The sequence below is a fragment of the Ochotona curzoniae genome, unplaced genomic scaffold (genome assembly GCF_017591425.1).
Source record: "Ochotona curzoniae isolate NIBS_2020 unplaced genomic scaffold, NIBS_Ocur_1.0 contig_2861, whole genome shotgun sequence".
NCBI lineage: Eukaryota > Metazoa > Chordata > Mammalia > Lagomorpha > Ochotonidae > Ochotona > Ochotona curzoniae.
This window is the reverse complement of record NW_024465620.1, coordinates 3,879,336-3,904,264: the sequence shown is the minus strand read 5'-3', so window position 1 is coordinate 3,904,264 and position 24,929 is coordinate 3,879,336. Positions and strand designations below refer to the sequence as shown.

At 48.2% G+C, this 24,929-nt stretch overlaps 1 protein-coding gene and 1 pseudogene across 1 annotated transcript; both read right to left on the bottom strand.

Annotated features, from left to right (window-relative positions):
• The window catches only part of LOC121154969, a 440,652-nt pseudogene that overhangs the window by 375,122 nt on the left and 40,601 nt on the right, over positions 1-24,929 (bottom strand).
• Positions 7,582-8,541, bottom strand: LOC121155003 (olfactory receptor 5-like). The gene has a single exon (XM_040978187.1). The coding sequence runs from the start codon at positions 8,524-8,526 to the stop codon at positions 7,582-7,584; it is 945 nt and encodes a 314-aa protein (XP_040834121.1). The 5' UTR covers positions 8,527-8,541.

Sequence of the window (24,929 nt, the reverse complement as noted above, 5' to 3'; positions counted from 1 at the left end):
AAGTTAATGGGGAACTGATGCAATAGCTCAGTAGCTAAATCTTTCACCTTCGAGCACCGGGAGACCATATGGGCGTCAGTTCTAGTCCCGGCAGCCCCACTTCCCATCCAGCTCCCTGCTTGTGGCCTGGGAAAGCAGTAGAGGATGGTCCAAAGCCTTGGGACCCTGCACCCACATGGGAGACCCAGAAGAAGCTTCTGGCTCCTGGCTTTAGATTGGCTCAGCTCTGCTGTCACGGCTAATCAGGGAGTGAAGCAACAGATGGAAGAGTCTTCTCTCTGGAAATATGATTTTCAAATAAAAATAAATAAGTGAATCTCTGGAGCCTTCCCTGAAAACCTCAGCTTTGTCTCTGATATTACATCAGACAACATTCCTAGCAACACCATGAAAATGCCTTTTGAGTGCCGTCCCATCAGTGCTGGGGAGTGCCAACTTCCTCACCTGCTGCCAGTCCACTGGGCAAATGTGTGCGCAGAAACCTGACTCAGGACACAACTCGTATGGCAGAGCAGCAGAAGAGAGACAAGTTTTCAAGAAATGGTTCTTGGATAAACTTCACAGAGGGCAAAGATAGAAAGGAACGGCAGAACTGTCATCGGGATGTGCAAGGAGGGGAAGCCCTGGTTTCCCTAATCTGGTCAGTGCACAATTTAATAAACACTAAATAAATCATTAAGGTTACTTTTATTAATCTTTATTTTTTAAAACAAAATTGAACACCTGCATTATACTGCATGCTCAAAAAATCTATTTCGGTTAACTAAAATCACACATATAAAGTCTAAGTTTCTAAAAGTTTAGAAAAAGTATGTTTTCATAATTGCTTAGAAAACAACAAGGTAAAAGAATTAAACCTTGCTTACATTAAAATGAATTTTGATAAGCACAAAAATTTAAAAGTTAAAACTTAAATTTTAAAACTTTAAAATTCACATTTTTAAAGCTTAAAAAGTATAATAAGTATAATTGTAATTCAAGAAGCTTATGCATAATGCGATTAAAAGCTGTTTGGTTTGGATAATTGAAATGTGCCATACAAGTTATTTTCAAAAAGTAGTGCAAAGGCACTTATACTTTCAAAATCTATACATGGATTTCAAAAATTTTGTATCAAAATTAATTTGTTTTAGATGCACTTTCCACCAACTTTTAAAGTACTTCAGAGAAATTATAACAGCCCACTGTGTATAATACACAAATGATTTTGTCAATACAGAAGACATATTCTAGTATGAAAAAGGCAAAGGACCCAGATAAAGTCTTCTACTCTTCATCAGACGGTAAGACTCAGTGCTTGGAAACATCATTAGGACTAAGTCTCAAAAATCCTATCACAGCTTATGCCCAGAATAACGTTTGAAGCAGCACTATTTTGCTAGAAAAAAAAAAAAAGAGCGAAAACCTGTATGGAAATATTCCAGCTATCTAATAGTACACTTGACAGGTAAATTATGGTTCATTCAATGATGAAGTACTATTCTGTAAAAATAGGAATGAATTAAATCTAACATCACTTTTAAATCAGCCTCAGAGACATAACCTTGAGCAAAAAGACATTTACAAAAATATGTCAACAGAATTATTAAATCTGTATAAGACAAAACATGCAGAAATTTAGAAGCATATTGTTTGGAAATGCAAACACCTGTTGTTGATGGACTGGAAACGGGATGGTGGCTGTCTCTTAGGGTGCAGGAAAGGGGGTAGGCACGCAGAGGGCTTCTCAAGGATTCTCAAGGAATGCTGTCACATTCTCTCCAAAAGGGGTCTGCGTGGGCAGGATTGGCTATGTTGTCATTTTGATCTCTAAGCTTATATTTTGCATTTTTCATCCACGTGAAAGTCATTTTAAAAGTAGCTTCTACAGTGGTTCCTATGTCCTTGTCCTTGCCCTAGCCTTAGTGACCAGCACCATTTCTTTTAGACGCATCCTGAACTTCTCCCAGCAGATCCGCTCCCCTTTGAAACATGACTGAAGACATCAGGCGTGACTTCTGAGATCTCTTTAAACGTTAATACTACGTCCCACCCTCACCCCCCTCAAGCACAAATCTCCCTCTCCTCTCATTCTTCCTAGCATTGTTTTTCCCTCAAAAATGTTTAGTTCCTCACACTCCAAATTAAGGAAAAGCATGACTACTTGCAAGTCTGCCGGTTTAGGTAGAGACAATCCTGTTAAGATTGTCCTCTTTGAGGTAAAAGACCAACCTGCAGCTTCAAGGGCGACGCGATGAGCTTTCAGGCAGGTGCATTCTCTAGGGGCGGCCCAAGGTTCTCAGCTGGTCGCTCTCTCCATGGTCCTGAGCAAGGGTGGGGTGCTGGCCAGTGGGCGGCTCTGTGGGGTTGTCCTTGGTGCTGAAATGCCTTCCTGCTCATCTTTTCAGCAGGATTTTATTCTGTGGTCTGCTTTGTCTTCCATCATTTTTTCTGCCCTTCTTTCTCTGCTATCTACCCATCTATTATTCAACTTATTTACAAAGTCTCCTTGATGTTACCATGCCTGTGATAACATGAGATGCCCTAGAATACCCTTGATTTAAACTACTAAACAAGAAATAGAGAAAAAAGCGAATCAGTCAATACAATCACTTATACTGCATACATGTTTTGAAATAGTTCATTTAACCCCTTAAAATGTATAAGTATTCCATGTTAACTCAAAAATTTAAAACTCACTAAGAAAAACAGCAAATTTGGGGCTACTAGGTGATGATCAAAAAATTGAGCCCATTTTGCAAACATCTGTCACCTCTGACTTGTTCTGGTGTCTGATACAGTTTTGGTCTATTGGGTTCTAGTCCCTGCTGTGCCAAGTGTGTGACTTCTGGTTTGGTGACCACAAATAAGATTGTTAAACTCTCAAGGTTTAAGTTCCCCACTACTTAGAATGGCAATGCTTCCACCAGGAATAAATAAAGACGCTACACAAGCATAGCCTCCTTTACTGCCTCTGTACTGAGCACTGGCCAGGTCAACACAGCAACACTCAAACATTTCCCAAGGAACAAGATACGAAATAAGTTTTGTGTGTGAATGACTCACAGATGCACACATGCACCGTCACCACATTTCCAAATAAAACGGAAGTTTAGCAAAAGATACTTACCCCCTACATCATGCGGGTCCTTTAGGAACTTCCGTTCATCTTCTTGTCTGTGACATCTTAAATATCAGCATTGACCAACAAGTGGACTCATGAATCTTGGCGTGAAGTGTATTGCCACCAGCTCAAGATCAGAGCCTTGAAAACAAGCAGAACAGATTTTAGCCCAGGATTTGTGTACATTCAGCTGGTGACACCGGGTCAGTGCCCTGGTCTTCCAGGTAAACTTCATCTCCAGTATAAACATAACAAGCCTGATTCCATGAGCCACTGGGGACTAACTCCCATAGACTGCATGGCCCTGGCAGCATCCAGCATCACACCAGTGTCTGATAGGATGTAGGCTTTTTGCTCTTTCTTCTCCAAATAAAACGTATCTTCTTTCCTCAAAGCTAGAATGAAATGGGTCTTTGATTTTCTTTCCTGAAATAGATTCTAGGAACAATTCTTACAATACTTACTTTCTATCCACGGCAAGAGGTGAGGAAGCCGCTAGTGACTTGAAACACTGGCTGATGCATCCACAGACCTCCTACCAGCTCATCTGTGGTGAGAGAAGCTGCGTTTAGCCCTGAGGAATGAGAGATCATTTGCCCTCTCCTCATTTATGTGTTTTGAGCTGCCAAGAGGGCTCTGTCCTTACAGCAGCTGCGAGAAGAAGGACCCACTTAAGTCCAAGAGATGGACCTTTGAGGGCAGTCCTAATCTCTGTGGGTTTAGAGAAAAGAATGAAGAAAAAACTTTTCATGAGCGTGTACTGGGACTTGGGAAGATCAGGCAGATTCCAAGTCAGTCTTCAGGCGTGTGAAGCTGTTAGGTACTGGGACTTGTGCTGGGTGCCATCATTCCAAAGCTTCTGGAAACCTGATACAACATCCTGTGGTAACTGACGGGCAACAAGCCAGTTCACAGAGGAGGGGAATGTGGAGATATAAAAAGAATACATGATGTAAGCTGTATATATGGGCTATCATTCCTTCAGAATTCCGGAATTCTCTAGAAAATTCCCTCTGCCTGATAAAAGATATGGGGGGAAAAATGGGTGAACATAATATCAGTCAATTCTCAGAAAAGTAGAGTATCTTTTTCCCATGGCATGCGAGATGACATTCAACATGAAGCACTGGATATCTGAAACACAAGTTTTCTTTTTCAGGCAAAGGTTCCCCAACTAACACAATATTCTCCATCTGGAATCCCAATGCAAATTTGTATTGAAAAAATCAGTTGTCAAATTTAAGTTTTGAATTTTTCCTCCTGCCTCTTGTCCAACCAAATAAAGCACGTTAAAACTCACACTCAGTATCTTGGATTGGCATTTTTCTCATAGCCTCATACCTCCCTTAGCGAGACTTAAACTTGAGAATCTATGAAAAAAAAGGTGATGAGGAAATCTGAAGTTCAGTCAGGTCTCTAGAAGTAGCAGATGTTCTGATGGCCACAAATAATTGGAAATGTAAAGTTCAACAAGACATGTCCTTCCCTTGATGAGTTATTCTCATTTTCAGCTCATTTCATGAGGCACCTACTAAGTGCCAGGCCTTGCTCTGGGCAGGGGCACCAGGCAGAGCTGAGGAGCTCCACTCTTCTGCATTGCACACATGCTGTTCTTCATGGGCTTTTCTTAAAGATTTATTTATTTATTTATTTATTTATTTTGATTATCTTTAATAGTTGATTAGGGCACAAAGGGTCAGGGGATACAGGAAAGTGGGTTAGACCATTATTTCCACATTTTCTCTCTTTTTTTTCTGTACCCAGGGTAAGAGAGGAGATAAAAGGGAAGCCCCACCAAACCACCCATCCATCCCAGGGTCCCTGACATGGATTTATTTTTTTTTTATTGGAAAGACAGACTTACAGAGAATAAGAACAAACAGAGAGAAAGATCTTCCATCCACTGGCTTATTTCCCAAGTGGCCACAACAGCCGGAGCTCAGCCGATCTGAAACCAGGAGCTTTTTCCAGGTCTTCCACACAGGCACAAGATTCCAAGGCTTTAGGCCATCTTCTACTGCTTTCCCAGGCCACAAGTAGGGAGTTGGATGGGAAGTGGAGTAGTCGGGACTCAAACCTGTGCCCACATGAGATCCCTACATATGCAAGGCGAGGATCTAGCTACTAGGCCATCACGCCAGGCCCACTGTTGTTTGTTTTCGTGTTGTGTTACTTGAGGACCCCAGAACTGCATCATGCAGGAGTTCCAGGGCCATTGGGGTCCACTTGAAGGCAACTGTAAGACAGGCCTTGAAGGAAGGGCCAGGTTCCCAGTGGACGGAGAGCCAGCTCGCTTGGGTTCGCCAGGCAGGACACACTGAGGCACTGTGCAATCTAGGATGCTGAAATCAAAATGTAATCTCTCCTCCTGATTTCCTAGTCAAGAAGACTAAGTCTTACCCTATGGGAGAAAGAGAGATCAAAGTGAATTTTAATATGGCAACATTAATTTAAAAAAAAAAAAAACCAGATGCTTGCCACAAAGTGAGTAATGAAAAGCAAATCACTGGTGGTATCTTTCACACAATGGTATTTTTAATAGAGAACATATTTCCGAATTCTCACACTTTAGACCTACACACACACACACACACACACACTCACACACACACACACACACACACACACACACACACACACACACACAGTGTCTGGAAGATTGTAACATAGCTACATTGTACATTTTGGCATCGAGGCTGATGTTTCTATATCATAACGTGTAACTGACATCTTTCATGGCGTCAACAAAAATTACTTTCACATGGCATTATAAAATCAGATATATAGAGAGAGGAGGGGAGACAGAGAACTTCTGTGCAATGATTAACTCCCCAAGTGACTGCAACAGCCAGTGCTGTGCTGATCCGAAGCCAGGAGCCAAGAGCTCTTCTGGTTCTCCCATGCAGCTGCAGGATCCCAAGGCTTTGGGCCGTCCTCAACTGCTTTCCCAGGCCACAAGCAGACAGCTGGATGGGCAACGGGGCCATCGGGATTAGAACTGGTGCCCATATGGGCAAGGTGAGGACTTTGGCTGCTAGGCCACAGAGCTGGGCCCTCACTCTGTTTTGAATAAACTTCTTCCAGTATTTCTGCAACAGAACACAAAACATTATCAACATTTTCACAGCTGGTTTGCCATAAGTTTCCTAAATTATTTTCTTGGCACAAAATTTCTTACCATACTATTCTCACCAAGTCCACACACCATGTTTTTTCATACTTACTGCCAAAAGAAAGTTCAAAACATCATAGAAATTTCAATTAGTAACTTTTATTGTGACAGGAATTTCCAAAAAACATTCTAGAGCTTCCTGAAAACATTTAATGTTTAGTTTCCTGTTTTGTTTCAAAGGCAGAATGACAGAAACATAGAAATCCATGAAAAGGTAGAGACGCAGAGAGATCTTTTTATGTATCGATTCACTCCCCCAAATGCCTGAACTAGCCAAGGCTGGGCCGGCCCAAACCGGGAACCCAGAACTCGATCTGCGCCTCGCACAAGATTGGCAGTGACCAAAAAGCCTGAACCATCACATAGTGTCTCCAGGAAGCATCGACAGGAAGATGGGCTGGACTGAGAGGAGATGGGACCTCAAGCAGCACTCCAAGGGGAGGCAGGCGCTTCAGGTCTCAGCTCAAGCTGCTGCTGTCTGTCTCTGCTTCAAAGCCTGAGTGTATGCATCTCAGAAAAAACAACACGCAAATATTGACAGACATGTACAAGTTTTTATACTTGTAAGTAAATACTTAAAATTTCCTCAAAGATCTAATTTTATGTTACCAAGAAAGTAAATATATATGTATACATATATGTAAGCAAATATATCACATGTTTCTTAATATTGCACCAGAGGAAGGCATTATAATTTATTTAACAATTATCTCATTTATGAATGTTTACGTTATTTTAAAAGTAGTGTCCATTACATGGAACCACTGCTAGGCAGATACTCAGCAAGCTCAACATAAGGTTAACATAGGGTCTAGCCGTTCCACTTCAGAGCAAGACTCAAGTGAATTTTAAACAATCGTCAAGACAAAGAGCTGTTCACTTGTGTTAACGTAGCATTAGTTCATGCTATGAAGTGTGACTAATCTAATGAATCATAAAGCAAAGCACACATGTGAGGGTATTCGTAAGAAGGAATGAGGCACTAATGTATACTAAAAAAGGTATTAACTTCAAAACATCAAGCTCATTGAAAGAAGCTGTCACACTATCCCACAGAGCATATTAATATTGTTATCAAAGGTACAGAGCAAGCCAAACTATAGCCATACAGAGCAGAAGGATTGCTCGCAAGAGCTGAGGTGGGTGAAGTAGAAGGCTAGTGTGTTGGGGCTTCTATCATTAAAGGATTCAGGCAGCAGTGCCGACTGACACATGTTTAAACAATGACATTTGTGGCATAGGAATTCCATCTCAATAAAAAACAAAATATTGATAATTTGAGATTGCTCTCTGTGTGGTCATCTGGCTAACGTGAGGACCAGTGCAAGGTCTTCTGAAATGCTACCTGGACCTCCTTGTTGCGCAGGCAGTAGATGACGGGGTTGCACATGGGCGTGACCACCGTGTAGATGACCGACAGCACCTTGTTGAGGTCCATGGCCTCTATGCGGCTGGGGCGGGCATAGATGAAGATTGTGGCTGAGTAGAAGATGCCCACCACCACCAGGTGGGAGGCACAGGTGGAGAAGGCCTTGTGACGGGCAGCGGCCGACGGCATGTGGAGCACAGCCCTACCAATAGCCGCATAGGAGGCCATGGCAATGAGGAGGGAACCCCAGAGGATGATGATGGCAGAGATGAAGTCCACCAGCTCCGTGAGGGCCACGTGGGTGCAGGACAGGTTGAGCAGAGGGGAGACATCACAGAAGAAGTGGTTGAGGACATTGGGACCGCAGTAGGAAAGGCTGGCAATGCATGTGGTCTTGGCCACCGAGACAACCAGCCCACCAAGCCATGAAGACAAGGCTAAGGCCTGGCAGACCTGGGGTCGCATGAGCAATGAGTAGTGCAGAGGTCGACAGATGGCCACGTAGCGGTCATATGCCATCGAGGCCAGGAGGGTACACTCAGTGCAGATGAGCGAAATGAAGAAGAAGAGCTGGGTCATGCAGGCTGTGAAGGGCACACGGTAGGGTCCTGTCCACAGCCCCACCAGCAGGCTGGGCATGGTGACCGACACGTAGCACATCTCCAGGCAGCTGAGGTTGCCCAGGAAGAAGTACATGGGCTTGTGGAGCTCCCTGTGGCTGCCGATGAGGTAGATGATGAGGGAGTTCTCCAGGAGCGTCAGCAGGTAGAGGGCCAGGAAGACCACAAACAGGGCATCTCTGATGCCCACCTTGGCTGACAAACCCAACAAGATAAATTCTTCGACTCTGGTCATGTTGGCCAATTCCAGGGACAACTCCATCTGAAAATATATATATAAAATGCTTTGCAAATCTCTCTCCACATCTTGTCCTAACCTAGATCAAGCCATTTTCTCTAAGCCAAATGAAATTACCTCTCCTTGAGGATATTTGTTTTACAACCCATTTTCATGCAGCAATTTGTGGGTCCTTTCAAAATCAAGCGACACCTAGGCTCATTCTTTGGATTTGAACTCTTCATGGACCCACCTTATTAATACCCACAATGGACAACTTCCTTGTCACAACCTTCAGTCCCGTGAAACCTGCCCATTGCTTCACGTCAGAAAACCTACTCTAAAATTAAAAACACACACACACACACACAAACAGAAATCCTACTCTGTCTGCTTATTACAACCTATTGCACACTGCATGTATGTGCTTTGGTGTTGTAAAAGGGGAAGAATGGTGTTGGCTTCCAGGAGACTGGGTGGGGTTAGAGAAGCAACACAAAGGTTAGGATGACACCGAAGAGCAATCACTTCGCATGGAGCCTATAAATTCCTTTGTGATAAGAATCAACTATGATAATTTTTTAGAAAGAAACAAGGTTTCTGATTTTGTCCAGATATGGATAGATTTCCCTACTGCAAAAAAAAAAAAATACTTTGGGAAAGATGATCGCAGCCCCAGGTCTGCCATTGTTCAGCTCTGCCCAACACAGTGCTTGCACAGGAGGATGCAGGAGTTGGGAGCTACGGGGAGGGTCTGTCAACTTTGGCCTTTGGTGAATGGAGCATTTGTTCTACCCTTACCAAGCCCAATTCCCTTTCAGAGAGAGTCTCAATTCCAGCTTCCTGTGACACACACCTTGGGGGCAGCTCACGTACTTGGCTCCCTGTCACTGAGTCCCTGACTCAGGCTGAGTTTCCTGAAGCCCAAACATGGAAGACTGACCTAACGCAGAATCTACAGAGTGTGCATCATATGTCCGGCTTTTTACCCAATTCTTTTAATCCTTAAAATGATGTTGAAAGAAAAAATTATTTTTTATTGTATGCACCTTCCACATTGGTTGTTTTAAATCAAAAGTATTTTAACTTACACATGTAAAATTGCCAAAACTCAAATAATATCAAGGAAGATGGGTAATCGTTTCCCTTCGATTTCTATTTTGCTTTGAAGAAGGAACATAATTTCCCGCATATCTTCCCTGGAGTCTTCTCCACTGGATCAAAACTGTGAATTTTATGAAATGAATGTGAAAATGAAGAGAAATTATGTCATACACACCTGAGAATGTTCACACGTGTGTGCTCTTCTCTCATTTTATTTATATCTTCTGTACTTTTTTCTGCGTATACTGGATGTTGTGACGTTTAACAAGCATTTATTGCATTGTTCATTGCAGTAACTGCAGCGAGTGGTCACACCAACCTTTGGTTCTCAGTCCCCCTTTGCCGTCCACACCACCGCCTGCACCTTCTCACTAACACGCTCACTTCAACATTGCTACAACCAGATTTCCACGCCCAACAAGTGGATCTTAACGAATCTGAATGGCAACTGGAATGTCTGTTGGTGGTTTTCAGCGTGCGTTGGCCCGACATTCGGGTCCCTTGTCCTTGTCCTTCTACTCAGGGGTTGAGTTCTCTCACTGATGTATCATCACAGCGTTTGAAATAGAACAATCTGAGGTTGGAGCGGTTGAGCCCCTCGCCCGGGTTTCGGTGAAATGAAAATGCTGATGCTTTTGTTCAGGACAGCCTGTGCATCCAGGGGACCTTGGACTGCTGGGAAGGGCAGAGGGTCCCTCTGTGTTATCACAGGGACCAGCTGGGGTGTCTGTAGCTGAAGTCAGGAGTGTGTGAGACCGGCCATGAATGGTGACAGTGTGGGGTTTTCTTCATAGGATCTCGGTGGCTGAGACTCTAACTCCCCAGGAGTTAGCTGGGAAGTGAGCAGATGCAGAAAAAAAAGGCTCCAGGGTTTTCTGTCTGCCCAGAGGAGCTTTCTGTTTATCCCTTTCTTAGCTGGTCAGCTTGGACGCATTGCTTAACCCACACCACTCCCAACAGCCCCGTCTGAGATCTGCGGTGAGGGAGTGACCTCAGCAAGCACCTTCACTGTGAAACCAGAACCAAACGTGGGTTGGATATCGACTTCAGAGCTGGGAGATTCTGAACAAGTCACCCATCCTCACAGAGACCCCAGTTCCTTAAATGTATCTGAGCTATTTTAGTTCTCATATGGTTGCCATGCACCAATTTTTGGCATAGAATAAGCAACAATTACTATCAATGATTATTATGTGATATCCAAATAAATTGTCTTTATGATTTGCATGTTAATTCATCCATCTAGATTGTAGGAAATTTTTATTTAGGGATTATTGTCTACGTGTGGCGAAAGAGAAATTAAAATTTCAAGAGGAAACAAAACTTCATCGAGATGACGTGACTCCGAACTAGACAGAAAGCACAGCAACGAGGCCCCCGTCTGCCTGCCTTTGAGGCAGGTGCACGTTTCTCTGGCTCCGGCTCTCTTTGGAAACGACTTGAACATGTTTGGATCCACACAGCGAATTCTATCTTCGCCTGATGCCCAGTTGGATGCCAGTGCTGGCATGGTAATCAAACCTACTGTGCAGGGTGGAATTCATAGCTGTGAGAAGCTCGGCAAGCTATGGCTTTCAGGACTGAGCGGCTACTTTCATGAAGGGCTTGGAAATCCCGTGCAGGACCCGACGTTTTCACTGATATTAAATGGTTAGTCAAACCTCTGCATGCTAGAAAACCGGAACAGCTCTGGACAACCAAAAGTGGGACTGCATTTCATCCAGGGAATGCCAGCCCAGGTTTCCACCTCCCAATCCAGACATTCCTTTCCTAGCCATTCCTAGGAACAATGCTATTTTTATGGAAAGAATGTGGGCTTTAGAATCATAGAGAACTTGACTCAAACTGTCCGTTGCTCCAATGCATGAAGCCAAACATTTTCTCTAATGCTTCCCGACACTTGGTCCCCCCCATTGGTGAACAAGCTCTGTGTGTGTGACTCCAGCACAGGATGGAGGGAGAGCTAGAGAAACCACGGAGGGCACCTGCCTAGACCCCGACAGAAGCTGGCTGTGCTGCAAATGCCTTTCCCTTCATCTTCTGTGTCCCCACCTCCCCTAAGCGACCCCTCTGTGTTACTTACAGCTACAGTGAGATCAGCCTGTGTGTGGGCCTCCGCCTCCCTCCTCCTCCTCTGGCCAGAGGTCAGCTGGCCTGAGAGTCCACCCAGGGGCACAAATGGAGTCGGGGCACAGCAGCCAGAGCAAAACAACTCCCTACCTGCCCGATCTTCCTGGGATTCCGAGTTGGAAACCCTGCTCCGACCTTCTTCACTCCTTTGCCCACCACGTACACTAAGCTGCGTACATCTGGACAACGCCAGATCGACTCTGTCCTCACAGCAGGAGGATGGCTGGTTTAAGCCAAAATGAGGGGTCTCTGAGGCTTCCCCTAATCCCTGTGGAATTAAATTTAAAAAGATGAAAAAAAAAAAACCAGTGGGAGTTTTTCCTGAATCGGTTGAGCTTGCGAGGACAAAGGTAGTGTTAATTGGGAACCCATCTTCAGGCCATGTGGATAAGCTTAAATTGATGCCCTACTGTGTGAACGGCCATGTTTTCAAGGCTGGCAACAAGAAGCACTCCTGCCTCTAAGGTCTGGGGCTAACACAAGTGTGGAACTAGATTAGAGCCGAATACTGAAGAGGCAAGGAAGGTGAACCAGCTTGTGAATTAGCAGGTGCTCAGGGCAATGTTCAGGAAGTTTTCAAGATTATCTTCATTCAATGTAAAACTAGATATTCTCCATAGGTACACACGAGGCCACACTTAAAATTTAATTTCTGTTTGCTTAATTTGAGAAGATTTGCAGAGAAAAGGAGAGACAAAGATCTATAATCCACTGTTTCATTCCCCAAATGTCCACAACAACCAGGGCTAAGCTAAGCTGAAGCCAGAAGCTAGGAGGCTCCTCTGGGTCTCCCACATGAGCACAGGATCCCTTGGCTTTGGGCCATCCTCCACTGCTTTCCCAGGCCACAAGCAGGGATGGGAAACAGAGCAGCCAAGACACAGACTGTGCCCATGTGGGGTCCCAAGGCCAGGGCGGGGAGGTGGGGGAGAGGATTGGCATTGGCCTCATTCATATCTAATTTTTTTTAATAAACATTCTCATTGTTGCATCTGTACAGTTAAGATTGTGGTAGCATGCGTCTGTGGACCCTTGCTAGATTTTCTGCCTTCCTAGACAGGATTCCTCATGGCTCCAGGCTCCCACCCATGGCCAACACACCCCACTCACTCTCATGTGAGCACCTCAGCTCATGCTGGTAGATAATAGGTTCTTAATGGACAATACATGGTTGGTAGATCAATATCATTAGGTAGATAATACATCAACAATTGATTGATAATAGAAAAGTTACTAGGTAATAAGCAATTGGTAGGTAACGCATCTATAATAGACTGATAATATATAACATAATTAATGATATTTCAGTAGTAGGTGGCTAATAGATTGATGATAAATGATAGCTAATGAACACGTAGATGATAAATGGTTAATAGACACAAACACAGATGGATAGATAGGTAGTAGATAATACATAACAGATCATACATCAATCTTAGTAGATTGATAATAAATCATATATGGGTAATAGTTGGCTAATAGCTAACATAGGATGAAGGATAGATTGATAATAGCTGACAGATGAATATACACTAGGTGGCTAACAGAAAATACATAAATAAATCATAAACAGATGCTGGATAGCTACAGGTGTAATTAATAGGTAATAGAAAATAGACTGATAACAGACCAATGATAAATAATAGATAATGGGCTAATAATAAATGACAGATCAATAATGAGTGACTTTAACATATTCATAATAGATGAGATGGCTGACAAGATAAATTAAAATAGATAATATATGATGGAATAATACATGATGGATAAGATACATCAATAATAGACGATGGATATATAATAGTTGGGTAATAGATAATATAGGTACTAGGCAGATAATAGATACTAGTTTGATCACAGATGCATAGCAGCTAATAGACGGGTGGTAGAGAATATTAGCTCTGTGTGTTGGCAACTCTGCCACCTTTTATGGATGTAAGCAATATCCATGATTACCCTCTATTACCTGTCTAGTATCCATGGCTACTATCTATGCAGCCATTTCTTCATATTGCCCATCCTTTATTGATCTATTACCACTTGTTAACCAGCTATTACATATCATCATCATGCAATCATCAACATATTTTATCTATTACCTATTAATGGCCTATTCCTTATGTATTATCTATTATACCTCTATCATTAAGTATTAATCTTCATCTGTTACCCATCTGTGATCTATTATGAACCTATTAAGCATCTAGTATCTATTATCAATAAATTACTAATTTATTACATGCATATATATTATCTATCTACTCTCTATGTGGCTATCATCCCCCTGGAATGTGGTTGGGCCCACCGACCCCGCACAGCACAGGAGCAGCCACATGGCTCCCGACTCACCAGGACCTCTGCCTGTACCAGGCCCGGGGTTTCCTGCAGTGTGATCCGTTGTGATCCAGTGTGATCCGGTGCAGGCTCAGGGTGGCTGGTGACGGCAGGCAGTGTGACGCCTCCTGACGTCACAGCTGCTGGCCACGCCTCCCTGCCTGCACCCGCCCCCTCCCTGAGTCTCGTGGACCACAGCCCTGGCTGCCATGACAGCTGGAAGGACCCTCTGCACTGGCGGCAAGGTGGGTGAGCCGGCCTTCTCCTTCACCAAGGACGGCTAGGATCGCTGGCTCGGGTTCTTGTCATTTTTAAGGTTTATATATATATTATTTGAAAGGCAGATTTACAGAGAGAGGGAGAGAGAGAGACAGATCTGCTTGCTGGTTCACTCCCCAAATGGCTGCAGAGACTGGAGCTGAGCTGATCCAAAGGCTCAGCTGACCCAGGCTGCCTGCTGATGGCTAGCTGGTAGAGGGTCCCACCCCCAGCCCCTGCCCTGGGAGGGAAGAGAGGACATCACAGACCCAAGTGGGGTGCTGAGGAGCACGTACTGTTTCCCAAAGGGACGTGAAGTGGGAACTTAGGCTCGTCAGCTTCCTTGAGGCTTTAGGGGCTAGCCCCCAGAGCAGATCCTGCCAATCTTCTGGCTCCTCCCAGAACATCTGCACGTGGCCGTTGTTTTGGGGGTGCAGCCGCCAAGCCTGGGGTGCCCAGTGTCCTGCTGTAAGGGGGCCATGGGCAGGAAGTCGCACTCAGCCCCTGGACACTGCTCCCCTGCCGACGTCGCGAGCGTGGGGCTCATGGAGGTCCTTCAGCCCAGGGCCCAACCCGGAGACCTGTTCCCCGCACTGCACACCCACACAGTCACATCCTGCCTTCCTGGTCCCTCGCCCCTCCTGCAGGTGCTTCCTGGGCCCAACTCTTAGATCCATGGGTAAGAACTGAGCAAGATGTTACCCCATCTTCAAGATCTCAGAGCAGCTGAGCTCCCCTGTCCATTGGCATTCGAGTTAGTGGATTTGGCTCATCTGTACAGGGTGTCTTACAAAGCATTCAGATCAGGCAACTCGAACCAGTGAGCATTTGTTTCACAGGGTTCAGGGTCTCGGGGCTCAGGGTCAGAGCTGCTTCATGGAGTGCAGACGGCCTCCCAGGAGAGCGGCACTTCAGCAGCAGGAGTACTAACTCAGTGTGAGGGCCCCGTCCACCTACAGAACCTAACTCTAATCGCATCATGCACCCTCCCACTTCGCGCGCACCCTCCCACGGAGGGCCCTGTCTGGGGAGTGAAGCTGCGAGGTGTGAGTATCGGACTTTAGTGGGACTAGCCCATTCTCTCATTCGCTGTGGATGCTATGTATAAGGTTGTGTATGAAGCATAAACAAATGCCCATTTATATCCATTTACGAGTAACCTTATACCCACAGCCCAGAGGTAACTTCATATAACATGATGAATAATTATTCTGGGTAGGCAACAGTTCCTTGTCATACGCTTTTCCACATGTGGCATCGGAAAAGTTCCACTGTGGACTGTCGGATTACGGCTATTGTACTAATCAGGTGTGCCACTTCAGATTTGCAACGTGAAGGCGTGGGAGAGCATGGGAATGGCTACCAACAACACAGTGTGCATGAGGGCTGAACCGAGCACTTGAAACTGGTGTTCTCTGTCTCTCCCCTTTTTAGGAGTCGGGGTGGGGGAGGGGAACGAAAGAAGAAAGAAAAAGATGTGGAAAGAAGAAAGAAAAAGCAGTGATACAGGAAGCATTCACCTCCCATATGGGCACCGGTCCATATCCTGGTTGCTCCACTTCCCATCCAGCTTCCTACATATGACATGGGGAAGCAGTGGAGGACAGCCCAAAGCACTGCACTTGTGTGGGAGACCCGGAAGAACTCCTGGCTCAGAGCCGCTCAGCTTTGGCCATTCGGGAAGTGAACCAACAGACGGAAGATGCTGCTGTCCTCTTCTCTTGTTTGCTTGGCTTTCCAAGCAAAATAAAGAAATATTTTAATTCATTTGCATAGATTTTGCAAGTTCACTCATTGGAGGTGGAGGGGGCAATGAGGAAGACAGAGCAGAGGAGAGAGGGCAGAGGTAGCAAGATGAGACTGAAGAAGGAAGAGAAGAAAGAACAGGAGGAGAGAGAGAGAGCGGTCATGAGCTAATGCCTTGGGGACCACAGCGATGTCCACCCCATGAGCTCACGCTGAACCTGAACACACCACAAGCCCTTGTAACGAGCTGATGTCGGTGACGGTAAAAAGCCACCACCACTCACTGGACTACAAGAAAACAGGAGTCCACGGGAGTCTTTCGTTACTAACCCCGGGCAAACATCCCACGGACCAGTCCCTCGTTCTTTGTCGGGCGCTGGCATCCCACAGCCCACAAACCAAAACTGATTTTCCACAGAGCACGGGTGGGTCCCAGAGTGGAGCAGGGGGCAGGAGGAGGCTCGTAATCCCAACCCTGGAGACCCCTGGATCCTCACCAAGGACTATCAGTACGGGCACCAAGGATTACATCCCAACGGCCAAGGAGACCACTGGGAATTAGAGTGCCTTCGGAGGCCGAGAACTCTGAGATCATCCACCCCCATTTGGGTCTACCACATGGGATGAAAGAAGCCCAAATCCTTCCTTACAGGACCCAAGGTTATCGGAACAACAGCCAGGAGCCCTGAGCTGGCTGCAGAAGCGGAAGAACAATAGGCTTCTTTCGGGCCTTGGGAGAAGAGCTTTCTCTGGTCCTTACCTAGTTCCAACTTTGGATCCCCACCCTCTCTTGCAATGACCATGAGGGTCACTCCAAAGCCCCCCACCCAAACACACACACACACACACACACACACACACACAAATTATAATAGGTAGACAGAGAACAATAAGGAAAGCTTAGAACCAGACAGGAAATGGTCAACATGGACTCACACATACCTTACTAGGTAGGACACAAAGATTAGTTACTCCTCACTAAGGTATTGAGGATTTCTCTGCACACCCCTCCTAAAATAGTTCTATACCTCAACTGTTGACATATGCCTTGTTAGAGTTATAACCCAGTTTAGACTATCCTAAAATCTGCCAAGTTCAGCAAAATTATGCCTCAACACTATAAACTGCTAAATACTAAAAGGAAAATAGACACGGGACAGCTGAACAGTACCCTAGAGCCATTTTAAGGTGTATAGCAGCTAGTTCTGTGTATAAACTAAAATTGAAATGTCAATGAAGTAGTCACAGGATGTGGTTAAGAACTGGCATTTTTTTTAACGTATTGGTTACTAAATACCATGTCAATTAATTCCATAATGTTGTAAATTGTCGTTGATGTTATGTCGTGGCTTTAAATTGACCGGGATGATATTCTGCCAGCTCTGCCTTCAGACCAGAGATGGTCTCCCCAAGAAACTGTTGAATTTACCTGGACAATAAGATGCTAGACTCTATGCTTGGTATACACTTGCAATGAAAGAATCTGGACTGAATTTGAAATGTAATACAGCAACAAGGTGGAGGAATCCACCATGGAGGGAGGGCCCGGGCAGGGGTTGGGGGAATGCCAGAGCCTATGAAACTGTGTCACATAATGCAATGTAATTAATAAAAATATATATTTTTTAAAAAATGATTTTCACTGTCAAGGTTGCCAAAAATAATATTTAATGATATATAAGGATCCTAGAAAATGCAGAGTTCACAAATAGCGCCTTTGTGAGGACTCAGCCACGCGGGCCATTGCTGGGTTGCCTCCCCCGAGTGGCGGCAGGAGTTGGGTGGTGGCCACAGAGAGCCTGCGGGAAGGCCGGGACGCAGCAGGTGCAGCCGGCTGTGCACCTAGCAGGCCCGGGTCAGCGCCGCGCAGTGCGGGTTCCCGGGAGCCTGGCGAGCACGTAGCGGGCCGCCGCATGGACCTCGCGGTTCCGAAGGCTGTAGATGAGTGGGTTCAGGACAGGTGTGACCACCAGGTAGAACACAGCCACCAGCTTGTGATGCGTGGCAGGAAGGGCACTGGAGGCACGCGGGCGCAAGTACATGGCGGTCACCGTGCCATAGAAGAGACCCACCACGACCAGGTGGGAGCTGCAAGTGGACAGCGCCTTGAGCCGGCTTTTGGTGGAAGGCAGCTTGCGAACGGCAGCCAGAATCAGGGCGTAGGAGGCGAGAATGAAGGTCAAGGGAAGCAGGAGGATGGGCGTACCCAGGCCGTACACCAGCAGGTGGTTGGTGGCGGTGTCAGCGCACGCTGTCCGCAGCACGGCCGGCAGTTCGCAGAAGAAGTGGTCGACCGGGGGCCTCCCGGGGCAAAAGGGCAGGCGCAGCGCGGCCGCGGCGTTGGGCACCGACAGAGCGAAGCCCAGCGCCCAGGCGGTGCCCGCCAGAGCAGCGCAGCGTGCGGGCGTCATGAGCGCCGCGTAGCGCAGGGGCTGGCACACGGCCAGGCAGCGGTCCAGGGCCATGGCGGCCAGGAGAATGGCCTCGCAGCTGCCCAGGGAGATGCCCACGTAGAGCTGCGTCCCGCAGCGCGCCAGGGAGAGGCGGGCGTGCCGTGCCAGCATGTGTGCCAGCGCCTGCGGCAGCGTGGTGCTCACGTACGCCGTGTCCAGCAGTGCCAGGTGGGTCAGCAGATGGTACATGGGCCGGTGCAGCCGCGGGTCCAGCGCAATCAGCCCCAGCAGCGCGCCGTTGCCCAGCACGGTGGCCAGGTAGGCCAGCAGCAGCGCCGTCCACAGCAAGGGTCTCAGGGAGGGTGGGGCGCGCAGCCCCAGCAGCACGAAGTCGGAGGTCCCCGTGTGGTTCCAGGGGCCCTGGCCCATGCTGCGGGGAGGACAGCGGGGCGGGTCAGCGCACCTGCCCCTGGGCTGGGATGTCCCGGCCCTCCTCTTCTGCTCTCCCGCTGCACTCCTCTCCTCTTCCTTTCCCATCCCCTGCTGACTTGCCCCTCCTGTGTCTCGCTTTCTCCTCCCTCCTCTGCAAGACAAGCGCTCCGCTCTCCTCGCTCTCTGCACGCGCGGGTGCCCCGCAAGGCCGTCTGATTTAACACACACAGATGCTGGTTGAGCTGTGACACCGGCATTTCATATCAGACCACCAGTTCGAGTCCCAGCTGCTCCACTTCCAACCCATCTCTGCGTGAACACACGCGGGAAAACGGTGGAGAATGGCCCACGTCTTCTGGCTGCAGCTCACGTGAGAGACCCTGGATGGAATTACAAGCTCCTGGCTTTGGCCATTGCTGCTATTTAAGGAATGAACCAGAGAAAGGAAGATTTCTTTCTGTCACTCTACCTTGCCAATAAATAAAACAAATATTTTAAGAAACACACTGAGCCATCATAAAATCACCAGTCCCACACAGAAAACCCTAACTATGGCTGCTCTGGCTGGAACAGAGCATTGGCAGGCATTTACAGAAATCCCAGCTTCTCCCTGTCATGGGATCCATCTGCTATGACAGTCACCTGGGGACCTCCCTGTGTCCAAGTTCAACCCTGACGACCCCTCCTCCAAAGGGTCACCCTGAGCCAGGAGACATGCCTGCTTAGCCCTGGGCTCCTGAATTCTGACACAGCCGTTCGGAGCTTGCGGCGGCTTCCTGACACCCCCCAGGACCCTGCATGCAGAGCCCGGAGTTTGGAGGTCTTAGCTGTTCGCCCACTCACCGTGTACTTCCTGAGCACCTGCTAAACTCGTGCTAGCACCTCTCCCACATGTGGAGGTACCCAAGACACCCCCAGGCTCCCCTCCTCACAGCACCCACACCTTCCTTCCTGTCTGACCTTCCAGTCCCAGGGAGGTGAAGAGAGGCTTGTGTGTCTGGGACTCCTGGCGGCGAGGTGCCCAGATCTGCCTCAGTACAGCGGGCTCCTAAAGTCCTCTAACTGGTCCCTCGGAGAGCCCAGTCACACAGGGACTGGGGACGCAATTCCCAGACGCCCTGCTGCCGGGCCCCACTGCCCCAGGCCAGGGGCCCCACAAGGAGCCTAATTGGCCATCACACAGGTGGCTCGGGTGGGGGGTCTTCACCCCCAACCCAGCGCACAGGTTCTGTAAGACCCCAGGGTCCCCCCCAGTACACCTGCGGCAGAAGGGGAGGGGGCACAGCAATTCCCTGAGTTTCCTCTTCTCGCTTTCACTCCTCCTGTTTTGTCTTGATCTCCCAGTCCATTTCTCTGAAATTCTTCCGTCTCTCCTCACCTACTCCCATCTTCCCTCCCTTTTTACCTTGTCTTCCTCTGTGGCCTTTGTCCAAACAGGCCCATCAGTCTCCCATCACACAACTGTGGACGTGCCTCTTGATAACGGTTACCCAGATAATGCTGGGGCGGGAATGGGGTGGGGACTAAGAATGAAGGGCTCGAAGCCAGCTTGGTGGTGCAACAGGCCAACCCCTCTCCCTGTGGCCCCACCTGGATGCCAGTCTGTGTCCGCTGCTCCACTTCCCATCCAGTTGCCTGCTGTGGCCTGGGAAAGCAGTCAAGGACGGCCCAAAGCCTTGGGACCCTGCACCCGTGTGGGAGACCTGGAGGAAGCTCCTGGCTTCGGATCGGCTCAGTTCTAGCTGTTGCGGCCACTTGGGGAGTGAACCAGTGGATGGAAGATTTTTTTTTTTTTTTTTTGGTCTCTCCCTCTCTGTATAAATCTGTCTTTCCAAAAGAAATGAATAAATAATAATAATAAAGAGTGAAATCAGAGATCCCTTCGGGTGTCCAGAAAGCAAGTGGAACTTTGATCAGAATGTGACTTGGTGGCAGACACAGTGGAGAACAGGAGAACCAACCTGCCCTGGAAGAGCATCACGCAGGAAGGACCTCGCCCGTCCTGCCGTCACCAGGGCAACCCCCTCCCTGCCCGCTTCAGCCGCAGCAAGAGGCCTGCTTGGAAGGACACAGGCTGCTCCGACCCCCAGGGCGGCACGCAGGGCCTGGCAGGGAGCGGGCAGGCTGTCCTCCGAGCTCACCCTTTTGGCCAACAGGACACACACCTGCCGCTTCGGATGAGTGAGCCTGGGGCTTCCCGCAGACAGATGGGTTTTCTGAGCCTTTGCGGTGAGGGTGCTAGCCAAGCCTAGAGCACACCGCTCCCCTCTCCACTGCCCCGCACCCATCCTGGCAATGGTCACTTAATCGCAAGTCTGATTCCTTTGTGAGCGGCGCAAGGGCGCCACCCCGTGGCCATAGCTGGTGGAGACGCTCACACCTGCTGCCCACTTACCAACAGCTTGCTCCACCATTTCCCACGTATTTTATTAAGGTGTAATCACTGATCTAAGCCTGTGAGCGCGGTGTCCCAGGCTGCCTGGCAGAGTCCCTGCCTCCCTTACTCCCTGTCTGGACTCGGCAAAGAAGTCTCCAGCTAACCACACACACATACACACACCTTGCAAACTTCTGCTTGTATTCTTGATTCCCCAACCCAACTTATGCCTCAAAGCAGTGGGTCTTCCACACTCCCCCCATCAATGGCCCTACAATGGCCATGACCCTGCAATGGCCATAAGTTCCTGGTCATATATTGCTTTTTTTCCCCTCTTATAAAATTCCAATCCTAATTCAATGAGCAGTCTGGGAGCAGGGCTTTGGGGAGTTCCAATGAGCGTGTCCCCCATGGGAGGGTCAGGTGCCCACCTCCAGCTCCCTGCCGGTGTGGACCCTAGGAGGCTGAAATGGCTCAGGCGGCCCTCACGTGGAGAGGAGGGACCTGCACTGAGCTCTGGCCTCCAGGTTCCACATGGACCAGCCCCGTCAGTGAAGGCATGTTGGAAAGGCCTGGGAGATGCGAGCTTGCACATGTGTCTCTCAAATTTTTAAAGTGAAAATGAAACATTAGGCAGAGTCCCAAACCCACTTATTTTTAATATGTATTTATTTATTTGAAAGAGAAAGAAAGAGATCCACCTGCCGGTTCACTCCCCAAAAGGACACAGCAGCCAGACCAGGGTCAGGCGAGCACCGCAGCCAGGACCCTCATCTTAGTTTTCCAGGTTGTAGGCAGAAACCCAAACATGGGACCCTCCCTCACCGCCCTCCCAGGCACATTAGCAGGCAGCTGGATGGGAAGGGGACCGGCATGGGAGGCCACAGAAGGAGCAGGGCCTGACAGAGGCGTGACCTTGCACAGACCTGCAGAAAAAGCAGAGCTGAGAGCTGTGGGCCTGGGCCTCGGTCTCACACAACAGGAAGTACTCCCCCGCAAGGAAAGGATGAGCCGGGTGGCGGTCTCAGCAGGAGCCTGCTCCGCAGCCCCCAGGGTGCGCAGCTATAAATGCAGAATCACTGCATTGTCACCCCCCCCCCCGCCGTGTTTCGGATCACACATTGCATCGAAGTAAGTGAACCCGGAGCAATAGACTCCGCCCTTGGATGAAACAGGCTGGACACAGAGAGGAAAAGAACGAGGCGAGGCAGAGCGGTCTGGAGGAAGGACCCGCGGAGGGTGACTTTGCCGAGGCGGACGCAGGCTGTCTCCGTTGGAGAAAACAGCCCCAGCTCCCGCCGGCAGCTGACCCGGAGGCTTCCGCTAGGCCACCTCCACCTGATGTCCACTGAACCCGGGCAGAGACGAGAGTGGACACAAGCAAGCTCGCTTTCAGACCCGATGCTGTCAGCTCTGCACGGCCGTCAGCCAAGCCCTGGCGCAGTGCGGGAAGAGTGGGGAAGAAGTGACCAACGCGTTCCACCTGCCACAAAGGGGAGTGCCAAGAACCAGCCACCTTACAGAGCAGTGATCTTTGCAAAATCGTGGGCCGGCACTTGCACGGCTCATAGAGTGAACCCTTCCGATGGCCGTATCCCCAAGCTGCGAATAGCCTTTCAACAGAGGCGAACGCTTTCTGCACGTGGACAGGAGCGTTTGTAGCCCAGAACATGCACGTTTCTGGAAGGCACACGGCCGGTCGGCTGGTTTTCATCCTCCTTGGGTTAGTAGACACCGGGCAAGGATTGGGTGCCAGATCCCCTTTTAAACTTTTTCTTCTTATTATTATTTTAAACTTTACATTTCAGGGTACCCTTGTCACAGTCGGTAAACTCAACATGGTGCAAACTCCCTCCAATGCCCCCCACCCCCTGTAACCCACATTTTATGCAGAACTTTTTGGCGCCCACAAAGGAGGGAAAACGTGCTGTTTCTCTTTCTGCATCTGGAGTATGTCAAGCAACAGGGTGTCTTCTGCGTCCGTGCACTTTGCTGCAACCAACAGGGTTCCTCTTCCGGAGTCAGAGGTCCCATGAGTGTTTGTCACATTTCCAGCACAGACACCTCGGCAGATTCCACGCGAGTAGGGCAGGTGCCGTTAGCACACAGCGTTTCATGTTTCTTGGATGCACAGTGATGGGATGGTTGGGCCACATGGCTAGATTTTTTCTTTTAATCTCCATATTGTATTCCATAGCGGTTGTGTCCAGCAGGGTGAGAGGTCACAAGGGCTGTTCCTTCGCTCTGACCCAAACACGGCCAGCCTGGGCCCAGCACAAGGCCCGAAGGATGCTGTGATTGGAACAGTCAGTGCACACAGCAAGGGGTTAACTGGTTAATGACCATCAGTTCACACTTGACAAAGGATCAAGCTTTCACTAGCATTTACTGCGTGCCTGCGACACGCCTGGACCTGTGCTTGTTGGCTGGAAAATCCACAGCAGGGCTGCATTTGTCTGCACCGTGTGCCAAAGCTGTTGAACGCAGCGAGGAAAGGTTACAAGCACACGTGAGCAAACACACTCGCAGTAGCACAACCTTACACAACCTCGTCAGCTTCTGACAGATGCGTGGGCCGACGCGAGCACGTGGTGCAACTGGGAGATTGAATTCACATCTGCAAGTTTGGACGTGTGGAGACAGAGGAGACATGCCTGCTTTCGGCGCTTACCAAACAGTTGCAAAACGTGGACGTGCTCTGGGTCACAATAGAAGCTTTTGAACGCAGGTCTGTTATAGGCCACAATCTCTTCACAGTGTAGTAAGACGAGAAAATAGAATTATTCCTAAACAATAAACAGCTGAGTTTCCAAGCACTCTTTAGAAACGCAACAAAAATAGCATTTAAGAGCAACACAGACCAGCACACAAGGTATCGAGCCTGGAGCTGTGACCAAGACTGAATCCACAAGTGCTTTGTTAGTAGTAAGCTAGCTTAGCAATTATCAAGACATCAGAGTCAGTATTCAAGTGAAAGACTGGGGTAATGAATAAAATAGCGTTACGGATAGCGAAGGAAACACGAGTAGGAGAAGACATGATGGATATGACAGATTCTAGCAGTAGTGATTTGGGAAAACAAAAGTCAACTAAATAAATCTTTGGGGGGGAAAAAATCTCCTAATGAGTAAACAGCAAGCAGAAGCTGAAAGAAGAAAGAGGGTGGGAGAAAACAAAAAAAGAACTGGGTCGATTACAGAATGTGTGCATGACAGGCAGAACGTGAACAATTCTAAGGAACTATGTGTTCTCGTGAGGTTGAAAGAACATTGCAAATAGCACAATGAATCCACACAGTGAGAGGTATTGATGAAATCACGACACAGGGCTGGGCAGGGCTGGGCAGGGCTGGGCAAGCTCGGGGTGCCGTCTGCTCCACAGCTCCCGTACCGACGACGCTGCTGACCAATTCCTTCCCAGCGTCAGGCGGCTGGCACTTCTCACGCCCGGTCACGATCCAGACGCATGAACCTGGTAAAAGTGACGCTTTCCGCAAGACAAGCTCAACCGTGCGGCCAGAGAGAGCACCGACCTCACGTGTGAAGACAGAGGAAGGAGCCCACGGAAAACATCCGGAAGAGAACTTGGCACGGGAAAAGTCGGGGCCGCAGCCGTCCGGAGAATGCAAAGATGGCTTGATGTCAGTAAATCTTAGATTCATTGCAAACTGCACA